Source organism: Amphibalanus amphitrite, unplaced genomic scaffold (genome assembly GCF_019059575.1).
Source record: "Amphibalanus amphitrite isolate SeventyFive unplaced genomic scaffold, NRLGWU_Aamphi_draft 000215F_arrow, whole genome shotgun sequence".
Lineage (NCBI taxonomy): Eukaryota > Metazoa > Arthropoda > Thecostraca > Balanomorpha > Balanidae > Amphibalanus > Amphibalanus amphitrite.
In genome coordinates, this window is record NW_024881710.1 from 376,063 (window position 1) to 396,820 (window position 20,758).

Here is a 20,758-nt window from a genome sequence, read left to right on the forward strand (position 1 = left end):
GGTAGGCTGTGCCGCATGACACAGGCTGAGTGACGCAGTTCACACTGTGACCCCCATGCTCGCCATATATGCACTAGTGTTGCGTGATAAGCGGCACAGCCTAGCACTGCAGTCAACTGATAGGTTGTGAGAAGTGGAAAATCCTTCTGTAGTCAAATTATTTGATCAATAATAGCACGTCGAAAAAGTCACTAATGGACTTAGGGAAACTAGCTAATCGAGCGATATGCAATAGCCGTTTTCACAACGGTTATCTCATGGCACACATTTGGTACATTTGGTGCAATTTGGTCAACTTATGTTAACCCGCGTCTCGCGCCCTGTTGGGGTCTGCCGAGCAACGTTGGGGGGGGGGGGATTTTGGCCCCTCTAAGATCCCGAAAACCACGCAACATAGCAACAAGCAGCACAGCAAACGGTATTAGATAGCCCCAACGGGAGACTACCTTGCGACCCAAATTCATTGAACTCGGTCAAACCGATGACGTCAAAAGTTAGGTCAAATGTCGAATTTTCACCCTTTACAGCCATTGCCAGAAATACGTTGTAAAATCGAGTAAAATGCATGTCATTAGGTCAAATTAGGTCAAATTTTAAACTTGATATTTTTACGTAAACTGGGTATCGATTCGATGCAGCTCGTCATGGAAAGTCTAATGGTGGTCTTTGTTTTGCGCTAAGTGACATATAATTGCTAAAAATTGAGTTAAAAAATTTGACATCAATTTTGAAGTTTTTTTTCGCTATTACTTGACCAGAAAAGGAGGCATCGATCTAGGTTTGTTATGTAGATAGAATAGCACAGGGACTATCATTTATGTTCCCTTTTTTCGAAATTTGAAAAAAACTTTTATGTTTTTTTTTTGCGTTTTCCTAAAGAAATCAATTTGTTTTATTTTGGGGGGTTAAAATCACAAAATGTTGAACATCCGAGATAACAGTTTTGTAGCACCGTCTTTTCTCTACACGACCTCATAAAGAACTTTGAAATTGCTTGTTAACTTAAGGTTTTGTGAGCGTTTCAAGATTTCATGTTTTTTGCTCATTTTTGCTCGAACATGACCTCAGATTGACCTCAATAACTCCTGACCTTAGGTGACCTAAGACTTGAAATTTTGTACAAAGGTGTCAAATTGGTGCCTGGGAAGGTACTGAAAATTTGGCGGCCGCACGCCGCCGTTTTCCTGCTACTCAGGAAAACCACAAGGGGGACAATATGATCAAGGAGGGCAACCACAAGGAGGGCAACAATCTGTCGTGAAAACGGCTAATATTTTATCTTTTATATTTTATAATATAATATTTTATCTAATATTTTAACTAATATATATAGCTAATATTTTATCTTCAAGAAACTCCTTTTAGCAGTTTCTTGACCTGAGCGGTTTTGACGTGACTTTGACCTGAGGTCAGCACCTTAATTTGACCTCTTTCAAACAAAATTATATACCGGTGAGGTGAACCCTGAGTTCAAATACCCCGAGACAGAGGCCCGGTTTTCGGTCACTGTATTTCGAAAATGGTCGCAGAGCCGTCATTTTGGCACCATCTTGTTTTTCCTGCTCATTCGCGTCGAATGCTATGCTGATATTTTGAAAAGTTCAACTTGGGTGCTGGCCGAAGGTCAAGATCAGGACAAACTCGTTAAGGTCACGAAGTTGGTCAATTGAAATCATACAGCAAAGGTATTAGTCGATGTGACAGCTCATTTTGAGCTAGTGCCTTTCCAATCGCTAACTCAGCTTTTCCGGGGGCTATTACCTAACGAAAAATTCGAATTTCAAGTGACCTAAGTGACGTCATAAATGACGTAATGTCTTTATGATGTTACGCAAGGTACACAATGCAAAACTTAACCATCAGACCTTGCAGGAAATGCATGAAATTATAATTATATGTGCTTGAGAAAGTCATCATTCCCGGCTGCATGAAAATAAATTTCAATGCTTCCTCAATGGCTTATGGTGGCGAGGTCACGTTACCGACCTGAACTATGAGGCGAGTTTCAGGTACGGGCAAAAACTTTGACAAATATAGTTGTAACAACATGAGAGGCGTTTCGCAATGGCGATATTTCTTAAACTTGCATAGGTTCATCAATAACGCCACAGTTCGGTAAAGATCCTGGTGTGAAAGTGCGTTTGGTGTCAAAAGATAAATCAAAGATAAGTTAAACATCTTTCAGCGCTCTATTGCCAATTACTTTCCGAGCAATGGCGAGAAAACCGCCAGAGGCGAATAGCGCTCGCTCCCTCGGCCGCAGAGGGTTAAACCATACGCCTTTATGAGGTCATTGTCTCTTTAAGTCTCAACGTAGTTCGCGTAGGGTCCTTAACATCTTTAGGAAACGTAACCCTCGCCGGCCGGGGGGAGGGGTGGGTGCCGCCCCCCCCCCCCTCCATAGTTTTTTTTTCGCGATAGCTCCGAACACGCTGGCGACAGAGAGCTGAAACTTCTCATACATCACTTTTGATTCAAGCCAGCTCTTTTGAATTCAATCGCATTTTCAGGTCAGGTCAGGTCACTGACCTATGACGTCATAAGTAAGCCTCTGCGCGGTCTTCAGTTGTCGCAACTTCGCAACGCCCTCAGTGCCAGAGGAGCTTTCACAGGGAGATCAAATTTACAGGATCTAGTCCACAGGATCCATCAGAGGTCTCACAACTTGTATATCTCGGATTTTTTTTCTATAAGTCACATGACGTCAGGCTGGTCACGTGACCTCACCATCATAAGTCAATGGGAAAAATGAAAACGACTATTTTTGCGCCGAGAACGATCTCAAACTATCTCAACCACACGGATTCGTGATTTCATGCACTCCTTGCAAATTTTGTTGCTTCACTTTTGCATTGTTGACCTTGTGTGACGTCATTTATGACGTCACTAGGGAAATAAGAGTTTTTCGTCAATAACTCCTGACCGAATTGAGCTAGCGAGTCGAGAAAGCCACCAATGGACTCGGAAAGTCCTGCCGAATCGTATGATATGCAATATGATCTCCTTCGACCAAGTTCGTGACCTGGGGCTCTGACCTGACCGCGACCCGAGGTCAACACCTCAAGTTGACCTCACCCAAACAAAAAGTATGCCATTCGACGTGCCTGAGCAAGACGAACACGATGATGTCAAAATCGCGGCTCGGCGACCATCTTTTGCGAAGTTATTAACCAAAATCAAACCCTTACATTGGGCGACTCGACCTGACCTCAGAAGTTACCGGTTGACCTGACCTGAGACCTTAAAATCGGGTACCAATCGCTGCGTCTGGTAACGGCGCAAAGTGCACACCCTCGTTTTTCCGTGACACTCTAGCTGCATCAGGGGCGAAACGGCGAGGGGGTCGTCCCCGTCTCCCCCCCCCCTTCGGCCGGCGCGTAGGTATGTACCTAGAAAACCAAAAGGTCCGGCGAAGGATAAGGAAATGCGATGAGATATTGAACATATCTGAACGAACATTGCTCGAGATGTCAGTTATAGCAATTTTTTGTTTGCCTTCTACGATGAAATTAAATTCTGTATGGTAACCTTTTGGGGGGAAAATGTTTTCAATATTTTCATCATCAAAAGCCAATGCGTTGGGAAGACCTTTGCTGCAAAATAAATTACGGGAAAATACGGCTACATTAACAACATTGCCCTTTAGGTATAAGGCCTTCCTATGCTGAAATATTCAAAATGAACAGTAAAAATAAATTATATAGCCAAAATCCTTGGTTAATTGTGATTGCTGGATATTCAATTAAAGTGACCATCCCACCTTAACATTAGTTTTGATTTGAGATAGCCAAAATGGGGTCCCTGGCTTAAACTTACTGGTTTGAGCACTAATAACAGCGAGAAATGCCCTAAATCAAAAACATCTAATTCCAAAGTTGCAGCACTTTGGATTCAGAGGGGCTAATGCATTTGAATGCCCTCTCTGAATGTGTGACGTCAGCGTAGATCTAACGATTTTAACCCTCGCCGGACCTATTGGTTTTCTACATACGCGCCGGCCGAGGGGGGGGGGGCGGGTACGACCCCCCCCCCTCGCCGTTTCGCCCCTGGTGGAGCTAGCGCGTCGCGGAAAAAAACGAGCATGTGCGCCGTTACGAGACGCAGAGATTGGTACCCGATTTTAAGGTCCTAGGTCAACCGGTGACCTCTGAGGTCAGGTCAAGTGCCCCAGGGTACGGTTCAGTTTTTGGTGAATAACTTCGCAAAAAACGGCCGCAGAGCCGCGATTTTGGCAGCATCGTGTTCGCCTTGATCAGGCGCGTCGAATGATATACTTTTTGTCCGGGTCAGGTCAACTTGGGGTGTTGACCTCAGGTCAAGGTCAGGTCAGCACCCCCAGGTCACGAAGTTGGTCGAAAGAGGTCATGTCGCATATCATTCGATTCGGCAGGTCTTCCTGAGTCCATTGGTGGCTTTCCCGACTCGCTAGCTGAATTTGATCGGGAGTTATTGACGAAAAACTAATATGACCTTGATGACGTCATAAATGACGTCACGGAAGGTCAACATTGCAAAAGTGACGCATCTAACCTTGCAAGGAGTGCATCAAATCACGATTCTGTGTGCTTGAGATAGTTGGAGATCGTTCCCGGCGCCAGAATAGCAGTTTGAATTTTTCCCCATTGACTTATAATGGTGAGGTCACGAAAATGACCTGACCTCATATGACCTTTAGGAAAAATCCGAGATATACAAGTTGTGAGACTCATAATGGATACTAGATCCTGCAAGTTTCATTTCCCTGTGACATCTCCTCTGGCAGTGAGGGCGTTGCGAAGTTGCGACATCTGAAGACCGTGCAGAGGTTCACTTATGACGTCATAGGTCAGTGACCTGACCTGACCCAAAAATGCGGTTGGTGTCAAAAGATGCGGCTTGGATCAAAGGTCAGGTATGCCAAGTTTCAGCTCTCTATCGCCAGCGTGTTCGGAGCTATCGCGAAAAAACCCTATGGGGGGAGGCACCCGCCCCCCCCCCCTCGGCCGGCGAGGGTTAAACCTTTTATTAAAACGTTTGGTAATATGCGGTGGTATATGCTGCTTTGCGCGCAACAAGTGCCGCACGTCTGGCTGCCAAACTGCTGGTTCCAAATAAAGTCACTAGGAACAGGATCTCAAAAAGTAAACAAAAGCAAAAGTCTAATATCTTGAAAGCCGATGAACATTTTTCGATGAAATTTGGTAGACATTCGCTTTCGCTCTTCCTGAACCGAGCGGCATCACTTTAACGCCAATTAATCAACTTTTTCGAGGGTGGGAGGGTCCCTTTAATATGATTGTAATGAACATTTAATTAAATAACTGCTCATATATTTTTAGTCTTCACGGCCGTCATAAACTTGGCTAGACCAACATCTCCAAAGTTTTCGACGGATGAAATTGAAAATGTCACGACATGAATCGCCGGGCAAGACTAGACGAAATTTCATCAAAATATGCGGGTTAAAGTGTTATTTAGCGATATTTTTTTTGTCGATATATGTCCGATGTCGTAAAACACTCCAACTATCAACAAATATTCGTCAGGAGGGTTCAAAGCGACCTCCTGGACCACGAAGGGTTAATGTTTTGCTCTATATGGTTGCCGTGTTCAGAGAGGCTTAGAATTGATTTGCCAATATGTTAAGTATCACCGTTTTATGGTAACTATTTCATCAATTGGATCTTATTTGTTTTCACTAATACTGTGTTATGTGGGTAGTCACGTCTATCAGTTTTGCTGGCGTGGGTAAAAGCAGTAGCGGCGGAACACCCTCAATTAAAACCCGCGCCCTGATGGGGGGACCATTTTGGCCCCCCCCCCTGTGGTTTTTCTTAAATAGCGAGAAAACGGCGGCGCGCAGCGCCGCCAAATTTTGGGTACCTTACCGGGCATCAATTTGACACATTCACACAAAATTTCAAGTTACAGGTCACCTCAGGTCAGGAGTTATTGAGGTCAAACTGAGGCCATGTTCGAGTAAAAATGAGCAAAAAACATGACATCTTGAAACGCTCACCAATTCTACAGTTAACAAGCAATTTTAAAGTTCTTTATGTGGTTGTGTAGCAAAAAGACGGCGCTACAAAACTGCTATCTCGGATTTTCGAAATTTTGGGATTTTAACCCCCAAAAATAAAAAATTGATTTTTTAAGAAAAACTAAAAAAAAAAATCCAAAAATTATTCGAATTTCGAAAAAACCGGAATATATGTGATAGTCCCTGCGGTCTTCAATATAGGTACATACCAAATTTTAGATCGAAACCTCTTTTTTGGCCAAGTTATAGCGAAAAAACTGATAAAAATTGATGACGTCAAATTTTTGAACTGAGTTTTTAGCAATTCTAGACCTCGTAGCGCAAAACGGAGACCACCATTGAACTCCCCGTGACGAGCTGCATCGAATCGATACCCATTTTATGCAAAAATATCAACTTTGAAATTTGACCTAATTTGACCTGACCTTGACCTGACCAAAACGTGACCTAAGCTGGCCCTAAAGTCTGCCTGACCCACATAATCGCATTTGTCATGTAAAATGGACCATAAACATGTATCACACGACACTTTCATATTGTGACCCCCCCAGTGACCTGACCTGGTATCAGTGACCTCAAATAGCAAAATATGTGTTTGAAGAACATGTCCCCATCGATGATTGTCAATGAAATGCTTTTCACTCGATTTTACAACGCATTTCTTGAAATGCCTGTAAACGGTGAAAATTCTACCTTTGTCCTGACCTGTGACGTCATCGGTTTGACCAAGTTCAATGAAATTGGGTCACAAGGTATTTCCCCGTTGGGGCTATCCAACGCCGTTTACCGCTTGTCGCTATGTTGCGTGGTTCTCGAGATCCTAGGGGGAGGGCCAAAATGGCCCCCCCCCACCCATCAGACCGCGTTGCTAGGCAGACCCCATCAGGGCGCGGGTTAAGGGGGTGGGGGCACCGCCGACTTTTGGTCCCATTCTTTCCACATTAGCCCATAGGGCTAATATTAACCCGCGCCCCACTGGGGGGGGGGGGGCTACTCATAGCCCCCTCCCGTTTTCTGCAATAACTTCTAAACCGCTTGACGTATCGCCTCCAAACTTACAGTACCTTCGGCTGCATCAATTTGACACCTTGTGTCCAAATTTGAACTTCGTATCTATCATAGGTCGGTCGGAAATGACGTCAGAGTGACGTCATGTTCGGCCCATTTCGACGCAAAACATTGAACCACGGGAATCGCTCCCAAGAGCTCAGTTTTTGAGCTAGATCCAATTTCTTTGCATGAGAGAACTCAGAATGGACGGCGCTATCAAACTGCTATCTCGAGTTTTTTTTTTGAAAATTATATATATATTAAAATTCAAAATTTGTATTTTTTATTTTTTCAAGAACTTTTTGACCTTTCGAAAAAAACGAAATATATATGATAGAACACATGCTTATGACTTACTCTAGCAGGGTTTAGCCAGATTCCTTCAAAAATGGCTAAGTTATACGTGTTACCTATAGCAAAAATTACACAATTTTAATTTTTTCAAATCAATTTTTTCTGTACGAATTTAACATTGGACACCAATATAAATAGCACCATCGTGTTCCTGAGCTCAAACTACATCCGATAGACATGTTTTTGTTGAAAATTTCAACTTTAAAATTTGATCTTTTTTGACCTGAAAGTGACCTGACCTCAGCTATATTTAGATGAAAATGGCCTCAAACGACACATGCGACACCGAATTCGAAATCTATGGCCTAAATGGACCATAAAACATGTGTCACGTGACCGACTTATGAAAGATTTCCGTGACCTATAATGACCTAGCTGAGTGCTGACCCTGACCTGAAAATCAAAGTACAAGTTTCGTACCCTCAGGGCATCTAAAGCATCTGTTCACGAGTGTGTAGACCAAAACTCAGATGATCTGACTTGTAAGACGGCAGCCAGAGCCCAAAAAGTGCGCAAGCCAAATATCGATAATTTTTACTTTGCCCTGACCTGTGACGTCATCGGTGACCTCGAGGTCAATGAAAGTAGAGTTCGCTCGACAGTTTTTTCCGGGTCTATCAGATGCCGTTTGAATTTTGACGATCGGCCCAGTAGTTTCGGAGTTAGGAGGGGGGGGGGGGCGGGGGCTATGAATAGCCCCTCCAGTGGGGCGTGTTATACACAGACCCCAGTGGGGCGCGGGTTAAAATGCTAAAATCAAAGGGGGCACGGTGCCCCGGTGCCCTCCCCGTTCCGCCGCCTATGGGTAAAAGTGCTGTGTAATCAAGCGTTAAGTAATCAGCAGACCTATCCAACTACAACGTAACTACCTACTGTAGGGGGGTGACGTTTACCGTGTCATGTTTGGCGAAGTGCGAATAGCGATTGTCAACACAGACCGTGTTCGGTTCTGCCTCCTTTCGGCTGAAAAGACAGGTTTTCAGTGATTTCGTTTATTTCCACAAAATAGTCATTCACTTGGCCCCTAAAACCAGCAAGCACTCGCCTTCGTATGAGCTAAAAAAAGTCGCCGGTCGGCCGGCGTGGACGCAGCACGCTAATCTCCCCGTGCCGAGACCGATCTATCAGCGGCGGCAGTTCGGCGTCATGAGATGCGATACGAATACAAAACTATTGTCAGTGTCGGGCGGATCGCGTTATCGAGCCGCGCCTGTTTCTGAGATACAGTAACACACCCATTCCTGCCACACACGGAGGTGCCTCAACACCCAAGCTCAGCGCGCACGTGACAATGTCAGTCCAGGCTCCTGTGGGCACATGACTCGCGCACGTGATCACGTGGCGTCAGTGCCCACGCGCCGGTGGCCGGACTATCACACGGTGTTGGAGGTGGCACGTCGCTGTCGGTGCCGGTGTTCGAACACCGGACGTCCCCTCCCCTCCGCCCCTAGGTAGGGCTGCTGTTAACAAAGACGCCCTCAGGGCTGATGCTGCTACTATTGGACGTCTTTGCCCTCGAAACGACGTGAGAGATCGTTGATGAACTCCTTGTAGATGAGCGGGTCCATGTTCTTTCCCAGCTGATAGAGCAGGAACCAGTCGCCGATCTGGCTCTTGCGGGCGATCGTTTCAATCTGTTCTGGGGGTGCGAGGCGGGCGCGGGCACGGAACAGGTAGAGCCGCACCTGGGGCGAGACCACCACCGCCAGGCGGTACAGAAGCGACAGACCAGTCACCACCGCCACGATGATGAACCAGAACCAGAGGAACACGAAGATCTTCTCGTTGATGATGTTGAGCGACAGGACGCACAGGCCGTCGAGGCGCTGCACGGTGCCGGAGGCTCCGTACTTGTGGAACGTGCACTTGGTTACCTTGGGGAACACCATGGCCATCGGGTCGGGCCGGTCCTCCTGGTCCATGTTGGCGTAGTGCACCACGCGCGAGCCGTACGTCGTGAACTCGTAGCCCAGGAACATGTCGGTGAAGTACATCTGGCAGATGACGTTGACGAAGTTGAGTACTTCGCAGAAAAAGAAACGAATGGCGTAGAAGTTGTGGTTGTGCAGGTTCATCTGGAAGTAGTCGACCAGCAGCTTCTTACGATCCCGCTTGGCGTCTTCGTCGATGATGGGGCAGTTCATCTCCATGACCAGCATCTTGCACTTGCCGCCCTCCCAGATCTTCCACAGGTAGCGGGGCACGAAGAAGAGAATGGCCTGGAAGAAGAGCACGAAGCACACCCACTGGTAGTACTTGTGGTACTTGATCTCGTCGCCTTCCTGCACGGTGTCCACGCCGGGGTGCGGCACGGTCTCGCCCTGCGCCTTGGTCAGGGCGCGGGGCACCGTGAAGGTCGAATGGATCCAGCAGTAGGTGTCCATGACATTGCCGGGAACGCCATCGACAATGCAGTCGATCGGGTCACCGATGTACTGGCGTGAGGTGACGAGCAGCGAGCACACGATCAGCAGGATCACGGTCGCCTTGTAGTGCAGACGGAAGATGTTATTATCGATGCAGACCGTGTCGATCTTCAACAGGCCCTGCACCGATCCAAAAATATCAAACATCTTGGCGGCTGGGAGCGCGGTTGCCCGCGACTAGCCAGAAAGTGAGCCCCTTCCAGACACCACGAGCTCCGCGTCCGCCGCGCGCGTGCGCCTCGACCTCACTCCGTCTGAGGAGAGCGACTGAGTGCTGCCCTCGCGGCCGACCGGACGAATAGCCTTCAGCCGGGCCCGCTCGCGTGTAGGGCCGTTCCGCGCACCGTGTGCCGCGAACAAAGCGCCGTGGGCTGGTGGTGAGAGCGGGCGGGCGAGGCCGCACGAGGAGGGGAGGGGAGGGGAGGGAGGGGCAATGAAACACGGTCCGCCAACGGCGAGTCTGGAGAGGGTCAGCGGTGTCGGATTGGCTCAACCCACGCTAGGGGAGAGATACACGAGATAGAGAGATAGGGAGATAGCAGAGGCAGGAGATAGAAGAGGGGAAAGATAGTGGAGGTCAAATGTCAAAGAGGGAGGGAATCTCTCTCTCTCTCTCTCTCTCTCTCTCTCTCTCTCTCTCTCTCGCACTCGCACTTGAAGTTCAAAAACCACTGATACGGCCATATCGGTGTCGGATATGGCTATGCGATTAGAAACATTCCCGACGTGCCGTCACTTAGAAATAACCATTCACTTTTCGGCAACTAATAATTTTCTTGTTTGAACCTTTCCTGAAACTGAGTTTGAGACAAAAGGACCTGTCCTCCGACAGCAGTAAACAATTAAGAATAAGAGACACGTCTCGTTTTTTTTTTTTTTGGCGAGTACCTAATCACATGGCCCGGATGTTTCCAATACGTTTTGAACCCACTGGTGGATCCAAATTCAATGGGGCGGGGGGGGGGGACCGGACCAGCCAAGTCTAGAGGGCCATCATCATCGCTATTTAATTAAAGGGTGGCTAAAATATGATTGTAAGGTCTCCATCCAAAACAAAATCAGTCCCTATCAAATCGCCTCTGGGAACAATTCACAACAGACGACAAACATGCAAACAAACGTAAAAGCCAAAGACGTTTAGATCGGTCTTTGACTTCGAAGACCACGTTACGGAGGAGACCATTTGAAGAGGCTGACACCTCAGCTTCATTTTTCTGATGAGATAACGATGAGCAAATAATGGCAGAATCCCTGGCACATTATACCTCATTGAAACTGGAGTGTTTGCCGTCAGACTGTATATTTGTAATGAACATCTACAAACATGCGTGCGGCAGACCGCAGTAGGCTGTCAGACAGCATCCCCCACGGGAAAACGAAAGAGCTGGTACATACAACACCGGGAACAAGGATCGACATGATGACAGAGGCTGGGACGTTACTCACGACCATCAGCCAGAGCAGTGTAACCAACATGACACGAACATCAAAAGGGTAGGACCATTTTGGCCACCCCTATCTAATACCTAGCTACTTCGCTAACTACTCAGTCCGAGATCATTCTTAGAAAACGTAGAAACGCCGCCCCTTACAAACTGTGAGCCTCCAGACGTGTCGTAGACGTCACTCATGGCACGTCCCGAACAAGAACCCTCTGAGCAAAGGTAAGAATCACGTCACAGAGCCACCACAGAGCAGTCCATCGTACCCGAATACGAGCACCTCCTCCAGGACACCAAAGGAGCACAACTTGCCCCAGTGGCCGGCGACGACCACAGAGCGACGCTCAAACGGCACACGGATGAGTGGCAGACAGGACTGCCAACAGAGGAGTTAGGGAAGGGGCGGAGTGACATACAGAAAATGAGACGCGAGACAGCTCCAGTCTCGTGAAAGTTACAACTATGATAGTCAGGTAAGCTACATCTGGTGACATAACCTAACCCACCAAAGAAAAGTATTTGGTTGTCTGATACCTGTATCAGACAACCAAATACATAAAAGGATGTGTGATGTAACAAAACACTTACAAAAGAAGCATGAATGTCCATACAAATACATTTCATGAATATAAATGGGCAAGGATGGCGTAAAAACACATTAAATGAAAGCAAGCGTATCACCGCGCCTAGCGATTCCTCGGGCCCAGCAATTCCTCAGCCTTAACCACGACACTCCAGTTGGCTCGGCCAGCTCAGTGCGCCACGCACACTCCATCCACATTGAACGCAGCGCTGGAGCGGCTGTTGAGCTCTCCCCGCCCGGTCGGCGTCTGGGCTCAGTTTCCACCCTTCTTGCAGTGTTTGAGGAAGCTGAGCGCCTCCTCGACGTCGCGCCGGCCGTCCAGGTAGCGGCAGCTGGCCTCCTGGATGTCGGCCACGAACTGGGCGTCGTAGCCGGTGGCCTGGTCGGGCGTCAGCGCGCCCAGCAGCTCCAGGTCGGTGCCGCCTAGCAGGGCGATGTAGCCGGGGTCAGCGCGCAGACGGTGCAGCAGGTGGCTGCGACGCGCCGCCGCCGCGCCGCCACTGCCGCACGCGTCTGGCTCGTCTCCAATCTGCACCGTACTGAAGGAAGACACGGAGGTCAGCGGGGGTCACACAAGCCGTTTTCACGACGGGCTATCTGGTGAATGCACCTAAATTGACCAAATCTGCAGCAAATCCCTTTTACAGCAAATTTCTTCACATCATGAATTCATTTCAGTGTTTTAATCGAAACAATGTCTGATAGTTCTGATAACTTTTAAGAAATACAGCGAGCGTAATTTGACCAAATCTGCACCTAATCTGCACCAAATGTGCACCACATGGCCTTCGTGAAGACGGCTAATGTAGATCCTGGACAGAGTGAATCGCACTGTCCAGTCTCCTTCAGCCCACCCAGTCAACATGGATCTTACCGAAGAACTGGCGCTTCAGGAACATGACATTCGCGACCAACGGCGCATACAGCATTTCATAGGTATACGGCATGGTAACAATGATGATCTGCTAAGCCATCATCAAATTAGCTTCTATCTTCGTGTACTTTTTGTCGAATAATGAAAATGACTAATGATTCCAAGGCTTTTAGTTCACTATCATATGAAAAAACTAATGTAAAAAAGATTGATGATCTCATTCTTGCCCCCCCCCCCCTCCCCCTCCCCCCAGCAGGAACGATTGCATATGTACTGACTTAGATGCCCCACTGCCCCAGTTGCACTAATAAAGAGCCGATGTAATGTCCACGCAAACGACAGCAGCTCGACCCAGCCTCTGTTGTCTGACGACACTCGGCCACGACTGGACATCCCATCGGCCGTATAAATATCCATCGCCGCTGCTGCAAGCGGCGAAGTATAACTCCTGACCTTGCTAGGTTGTCAGCTACCGAAGCACCGAGCGAGGCCTTCAGAACGAATCAGGATCAATGAGTCTTAAAATGGGTAGGCGCTAGACCACACTGCAGGAGTTCAGACAGAGCACGAGTTAGTTCTAAACAGTTGCGACTTTAAAAGAAATATACTACTTCCCTCAAATTAGCTTTTTCTGTTACCGGCTTGTGATTTTTAATGCTTCAAATGAACAGAAAAGAAAACAATTAATATTTAGGCACGAAAGGAACTTTTAAAATATTTTCATGTACGAAGAACTATTTTCCATCTTTGGTAGAGGCTAAATTATGTTTGCAGCGGAAGCTTATCACGCGTTGACCAATCATATTGCGTAGTTCTAAACCAACTGCAAGCTGATCGGCTGACGATTGGCCTCTGCCAGAGGTGGCTGCATTCTTTGCATTCTTCCGTAAGGCAACGCATTCCTCCATGAGGGACTCATTTCGGAACTAAAATAGCCTACTTGTGACATTTTAACCCGCGCCCTGGTGGGGTCTGTTTATAACGCGACCTGGTGGGGGGGGGGGGGCTATTTTTTGCCCCCCCCCTCGTATCTCCGAAACTACTGGACGGATCCGCAAAATTCAAACGGCGTTCGAAAGGCCTGTCAAATTTGTCGAGGAAAACCGAATTTCATTGACCTCGGGGTCACCGATGACGTCACAGGTCAGGTCAAAGATGAAATGTTTCACCGTTCACGGGTCTTCTAGGGAATGCGCTATAACACCGAGGAAAACGCATTTTGTCGAGAATCAGCGATAGGGCGTCAGTTGCCTAGTAGATATATTACTATTAGAGGTCACTGACAATACCAGGTCAGGTCACAGGTCAGGTCACCAAGGGTCACAGGTCAGGTCACATGAGCCCAACTTTACTAAGGTTGTGTGATGCATGTTTTATGGCCAATTTTTCATTTCCAACTCAATGGTATTGGTTATAAGACTATCAGGTACGGCTTAGGTCACTTTCTGGTGAAGTTCAGGTCAAGGTCAGGTCAAGGTCAGGCCAAAAAAGGTCAAATTTTAAAGTTGATAGTTTTGCATAAAATGGGTATTGATTCGATGCAGCTCGTCACGGGGAGTCTAATGGTGGTCTTTGTTTTGCGCTACGGGGTCTAGAATTGCTAAAATTGAGTTTGAAAATTTGACGTCATCAATTTTGAAGTTTTTTCGCTATAACTTCGCCAAAAAAAAAAGAGGTATCGATCTCAAATTTGGTATGTGGATGGAAGGCGGTAAGGACTATCACATATATTCCGGTTTTTGCGAAATTCAAAAAACTTTTTGGATTTTTCGATTATTATATGCAAAAAATTTATTTTTTGATTTTTTGGGGTCAAAATCCAAAAATTTCAAAAATCCGAGATAGCAGTTTTGTAGCCCTGTTGATTCTACAGCTTTTATGTTTTTATCATTTTTCTGTATTTGCAAAGCTATAGGCCTGACAGCTCTTCCCGCGAAACCCTTTTTTGGGTCGAAAACGGCAGAACATGACGTCACTCTGACGTCATTTCCGGCCAACCTATCATAGCCTCTGGAAAAATTTTTGGTCACAATGTGTAAAATTGATGTCCGGGAGGGTACTGAAAGTTTGGTGACGATCGGCGCAGCGGTTCTGGAGATATATCAAAAAGTCTGGAGGGGGGGCAAAAAATAGCCCCCCCCCCACCAGGGCGCGGGTTAACCGGATGAATTTAGACCAAAGCATAGACAAAACTTGAAAGAATAATCGTCGATTCATCAATGCTTGAAGGCTATGCCCAGACTGAGAAATGGGTCAGAATCCGCCATTTCGTGTCGCGGTTGCCATTTTGCCCGGTACACGGTGCAGGCGCCTGCACGGCACAGTGGCGGCGATGCACCCGATATGGTCGCCCACCAGAGCCGCCGTATCGGCAGAACGCCCCCGATTATGTATACTCGTGGTCCTGTCACGGACAGCGGCAGGCCGTTCCTCGACAGGCGACCTCGCTGCTACCGAGAACCACCAGCCCAACACCCGCTCGCTCAGCTCGCGTGACTGGCAACCGGCGCCGGCCGTGACAACCCTGACTGCCACATAAGCCCTGCCAACCTTCCGCTAGCGAGCTGAGACAGCCCTCGGAGCTCTGAGACGGTCCCAAGACAGTCCTGTCGGGAGAGAAGACTCTGACATAGCCCTGCCGACAGAGGAAGTGCACTGTGCCATCGTTCTGTCTGCTGAAGAACCCATGCCAGCTGATTCATGCAAGCTCATTGTCGCCACTTTCCTTAGCATTCTCTTTACAAACACGGAATCCACAAACAAATGTGGACCCCCTAGAAACTCCTACGCCACTGAATCGTCGTCCAGTTCCTTACAAACGTGATACTTGATCCAGCAATTTAACATCCGTGCTAACTTTCTTCTGCACTTCAATGCAGATGACCTAATAGGCCTAACCGCCCATCTGCACTAGACTCGTTCCAATTTAGTGCAGATGGGACACTGGGTCAGGTCGCCAATAGCCAGTGATGGCTGAGAATGGGCAGCGATCATTAACTCATTCCCGCGTAATTGGAGACTGAAAGAACCCGGAAGGTCGATGTCTGGCAGGGAAGAATGGTGCAAAGGTCATTTTGATACTCAAAGAAGGCATGCGGGGTATCCTGTTTCATTAATCAAAACGTAACAAGACGCCCAACAAGCGCCCTGTGTGCCTGCATAGAGATACGATAGGACAGGACAGGACAGGACAGGACAGGACAGGACCGGACAGGACAGGACCGGACAGGACTGATGACAGGACATGACAGGACAGGACAGGATAGGATAGGACAGGACAGGACAGGACAAGACAGGATAGAACAGGACAGGACAGGACTGAGGACAGAACAAGATATGACAGGACAGAATAGGATAGGATAGGACAGGACAGGACAGACATGCCAGGACTGAGGACAGGACCGAACAGTGCTGACCGCTGAGATACAGGAGTGGTTTGAATATATCACACAGCGCTGACCGTTATTCCCAACAGAGACAGCAGATCAAGCGAGGTGGTCCAACGGGTCATCTGCAGCTCGTCAGATCATCAGAATCAGCCGAAATGTTTACCGACGACCAGCAGAGATAAACATTAGCGTCTAGAGCCAGCCGGCCGTCGCAAGCCGCCGAGGTCAGACCAGTGACGGATATGGGGCAGCGATACCAGGTCCGTCCACAAGGGACGGCGACGCCAGGCCAGTCAACGAAGGACGAGAGGAGGGGCTCAACCAACACGTGGGCATCGCGCGAATCTGTCCACAAGAGACGGGGAAACATGTTACATGGGGGTGGGAGATGCTAGGGTTGCCCACATCGAACGGGGCTGAGCATGGGAGAGGAGACGCCAGTCTTGTTCTGTTCAGGCATCGTCAGAAGAAAAGTGTTTCGGTACAGGGTGTAAACTGTAATATATCTAATGAGGACGTGGGACGAAAAAGGGAGACTGCATCTCCGCATGCTAAGCGATGTTGTGCGTTGGGAAGGTATGTCTCCCTTCCTGTCGTTAACAGTAAACTCTGGGCGGATCTGCCGACAGTTTTTCGGCCTCCTCAGACGAGACCTTCACGGCGCTTCCTGTCTGTCAATGCGCTGTCAGCTCGCTGCACAGTGCCTCTCGTTTGAGTCGCTGGAGCCGTCTCGCTGAACCAGACTTCCAAGCTGGCTACTCGAATTGAGCACCTTTTCCCGGTCGTTTTATGATTAAAAGGAGAACAGCTAAAGTTATTGAGCCGGCTTGGTATTTGTTACTCCCGTGCTGTTCAACACTCACTATTCGAACGTTTTCGAGTCGGTCCAGCGGTGTCCGGGAGGGATCAGCATCAGGACCGTGTGCGGCTCGAGCGTGCTGAAGTACTCCTCGTCATCGACGGCCGTGCCGTCCACCTCCAGCACGAGTCGCACGGGTGCCGTCTCGGGGATCCCGAGCCGGGCCTTTCCTGCAACAAAGCAAACAGAAGACATTGGTGACCCGTCCCACAACCGCAACAACACGAACAGAGCACAGACACAGAATTACAGTGCGAGGCAGAACAGTTCAGCGGCGCCCCAGTGAGCCACTCTAGGCGTCCACAGAGCGACCTCACGACCCCGGCCGGATCACTGGCTGGGATCGACGTACCAACCGGACAACGACAATAAACACTGGGTCAAACTAATAATCACACATGCACTGAGGGACCTAGTAATCTGTTACAGCGATCGAGACATCGAGGGTGCGAGTAATGAAGGCGCGAAGTGCGATCCAAGGTTACTCGGCATTGATTGTTTAGCTTCACATTCGTAATGTCCTGCACAGTGGCGGCGGATTCGATTTTGGCGTGGGGGGGCAAGATCCCAGTCGAGATGATGTCATAGGCGGATCCAGAAAGGCGTTTTCGACGCTGTAAGGGAGTTACCCCCCCCCAAAAAAAGTGTCCAAAATCCAAAAACTCCTCGGATTTCGATTCCTTGCGGACTTACTGCTGAACAGCATAAAGCAAAAAAAATCATGATAAAAGTGTTATTATTAGGAAACATAAGGTACGTTTTGTCTATTTCGGGCGATGCAGGGGCCAGGGGGAGGGGGAGTAAATATTTGCTTTAAATGCCCGCTCCCTGGATCCGCCAGTGGACGATGCTTTTCGTATTGCTGTATTAGAAAAAAGCTCCAATGGGAAAAATTGTGCCATAACCCGATCGCATATCAGATGTTGAAGAACGGTGCCAAACCTTTTGAAGTAGGCGCGCGCTATTCTTTGCATTGAGGTAACTCGTTACCATTTCCTCTGTTCATTTTACGTTCGATTTCCGTTTAACCTTGCTTTAAAAAGTATTTCTGAGACAGATATCAACTGAAACTAGCTCACAGCGGGAGGAGACCGCTCAAACATTCAAAGACAGTCGGTCGCATCTAAACATACTTATTGGGACAGCGATCCGCCAGAAACCCTCCAAGGCAGTAGTTCGCCAAATAAGCTCACCGAGACGGGCTGTCTCGATGGGTTTATACAGTAAGCCTACAGCAAGGCTTAACTAAGGCCCAAACGCTCGTCAAGCTGGGAACGGAGGGCGAGGGAGCGCGGCGGCGGGCTGAAGTGAAGGAACGGTGGACTGGAACGGGAATCCAGAAGCTCTGGGTGGGGCGTTTCTTTATTAGGGCTTTAGGGTGTGCTGATTGCGGTAAGGCCCAAATTATCACACCAAATTTTGCCACGACATCTACCGGTTCAGGCACTCGAGAATCAGTGGCCAGTGATATCTGCAAAGACGAAGCATTTCCAACCCAGCTTCAGCCTGGTGTCAGGGCGCCTCAGGTGGCTTTAATTATACAGTTGCACATACCAAACGACCTCAGTGCAGCCAGTCTGTGGCCGAAACCATTCGGAACAGACTTCAACGAAAAGTGAGACAAGGTTAGTGCTATCGTTAAGTGCCATTATAGACTTGGGCCCCGTTGGCTTGACCCACTGGAAGGTGGTAGTTATCGGACGCTGCGGGGCATACTCATTTTTCCAAAATGCCTTAGATTTTGCTTTCGTGATCATAGGCGGCGGAACGGGGAGGGCACCGGGGCACCGTGCCCCCTTTGATTTTGGCATTTTGACGTAAGCCCTATGGGCGTTGCATGGAAAGAATGGGACCAAAAGTCGGCAGTGCCCCCCCCCCCCCTCCACCCTTAATTGAAGGTGTTCCGCCGCTATACTATTCGTGTTTGATGCTCTTTATTCTACATTATTTCTTTATACCGTCTTTATTCTACATTTATTCTGTATAGTCAGCCTTTAGACAGAGGGGGAGGGGCACTAATGATCAGTGCCCTAACCCTCAAAAGTTTCCATCATTAATTTTTACTTTTAGTGAAAACTTAAATAAAGCGGATTCTGAACTGTGAACATCCCGTTTTAACACTGGCCCCACACAAGCCTCCGAATGCCCAAAGCGGATCTATGATGACTGGCCTTTGGGTGCCATACCATACCGTGCATTGGTCAATGTGGTCAATGCGTACGACCGTGGCTTATTATGAGCGCTCATCAGTCCTAACTACCCGCAAGCGAATGGCTAGCCCTTCCGTCTCCGCTCGCTTGCGATTTGGCGTTTATGTACATAGGTACAAAATAGCGGCAAACGACCACTGAAGGTATGAGTTGCGTCTCTTGCACACTTAAAATATCTCTAAATCGAATCTAAAAAGACAAAAAATGATATGAAGCGGAAATGGTTAGCATTTACACATATTCAAAAGGCACCGTTGGACAAACTGTAGGAGCGCATAGCTGCAATATCAGGTTATGGAAATTTTCCCCATGTTTAGGGCACAAATTATGGAGGGGCAAGAATATACGTTTGCCCCTCCTCCAAAAGTTTCTTAGAGGACGATGCCTCCTCTGCCACCCCGTATCTGTCGCCTCTGTAAGAGGTCACTGAAGGCCTGGGTTGCCGCTGCGTCACGTTGACGCTTATAATGCCTCCAAAACTAGGTTGAAGAGAGGAAAACTTCAATTGAACGCGAACGCTTGCCATTTAAGAAAGGCAACGCATGAAAGTATATGGGCATCTGGTTACATCTTCAGATGATCGAACAGAATAATCAGGTATATGGTTTCTTGTCTAAGCTTTGTCACAAATTATGGGGGGGCAAAAAGATACTTTTGCCCCCCCACGATTTTGCCAGGGGGGGCAGCTGCCCCCCCTGCCCCCCCGAATCCGCCGCCCCTGGTCCTGCATCATTATTATTCTCGTAAATTCCGACTGTCAAAAAACCTGGACGCCGCTCTTGCTGTAACTGCTTGGCAGTTGTGTCATTGCCCACTAAAACCAAATCAAACACTCTTGTCGGAATAAACTGACTTAAAAGAAAAATCCGTTATACGGTATAGGACGACCAATAAACAAAAACAAAACAAAACAATCAACAACGCGTCGTTTCACATGGTATGAGAAAAGCATCACGCTTAGGACACATTGGTCACTGCACATTCCCTCCGCTAGTGATAATTCCCTTCGCGTTGATGTTGCACTTAATTGAACATGTAGAAACCATCCATATGACAAACTGCAAGGACGACTGGCGACTGGCGCTTACCTTTGGTGACGAATTCCTTCAGAGAGCCAGCCACCATGCCCAGTTTGTTGTTGCGGTGAACGTCCCAGAGCTTGAGGGGTTTTCGGGTGCCAGCCGTGTCGGAGGAGATGGACGTGTCGTCACTCATGTCGACAGCGGCCTCGGACTGGGCCGCCTGAGAACAGACGTAACGGGCGTCACAGTATGTACACTACAGGCCTCGCGGGTTTTAATGGTAGGTTTTGCACCTAGAAAATTTAGTGTACTTCAAGCTATATCTTCGTCGTCTTAGCGTTTAAGTGTTGAAGATGCGATCGACTTGTTGGGTAACAAGCCGGCCATGATCGTGTAAAATGGCTTCATCGCAGATCGATTAGTTTCTGAGATATAACCGGAAACGTAAAAGTGCAAAACCTACCGCTTAATCTCGCGAGAGCCGTACAACTCGCACAGACCCTGTGTTGAAGTCTGGTAGGTATGGGAGA

General features: G+C 48.1%; 2 protein-coding genes across 2 annotated transcripts in view; both read right to left on the reverse strand.

The window, feature by feature from the left end:
• Positions 1-8,399: 8,399 nt before the first annotated feature.
• LOC122385351 (innexin inx2-like) lies at positions 8,400-10,133 on the reverse strand. Its single transcript, XM_043373568.1, has one exon. It carries the CDS (start codon positions 9,994-9,996, stop codon positions 8,920-8,922), a length of 1,077 nt encoding a protein of 358 aa, XP_043229503.1. The 5' UTR covers positions 9,997-10,133; the 3' UTR covers positions 8,400-8,919.
• A 999-nt stretch (positions 10,134-11,132) lies between these two features.
• The window catches only part of LOC122385348 (putative transferase CAF17 homolog, mitochondrial), a 46,709-nt gene continuing 37,083 nt past the window's right edge, over positions 11,133-20,758 (reverse strand). Inside the window, exons 3-5 of the mRNA XM_043373564.1 lie at positions 20,295-20,448; positions 17,001-17,166; positions 11,133-12,413 (exon numbers count right to left, since the gene is read on the reverse strand). Coding sequence (XP_043229499.1) covers positions 12,128-12,413; positions 17,001-17,166; positions 20,295-20,421 — 579 coding nt within the window. The 5' untranslated portion in view covers positions 20,422-20,448 and the 3' untranslated portion in view covers positions 11,133-12,127. The remainder of the gene's footprint in view (positions 12,414-17,000; positions 17,167-20,294; positions 20,449-20,758) is intronic.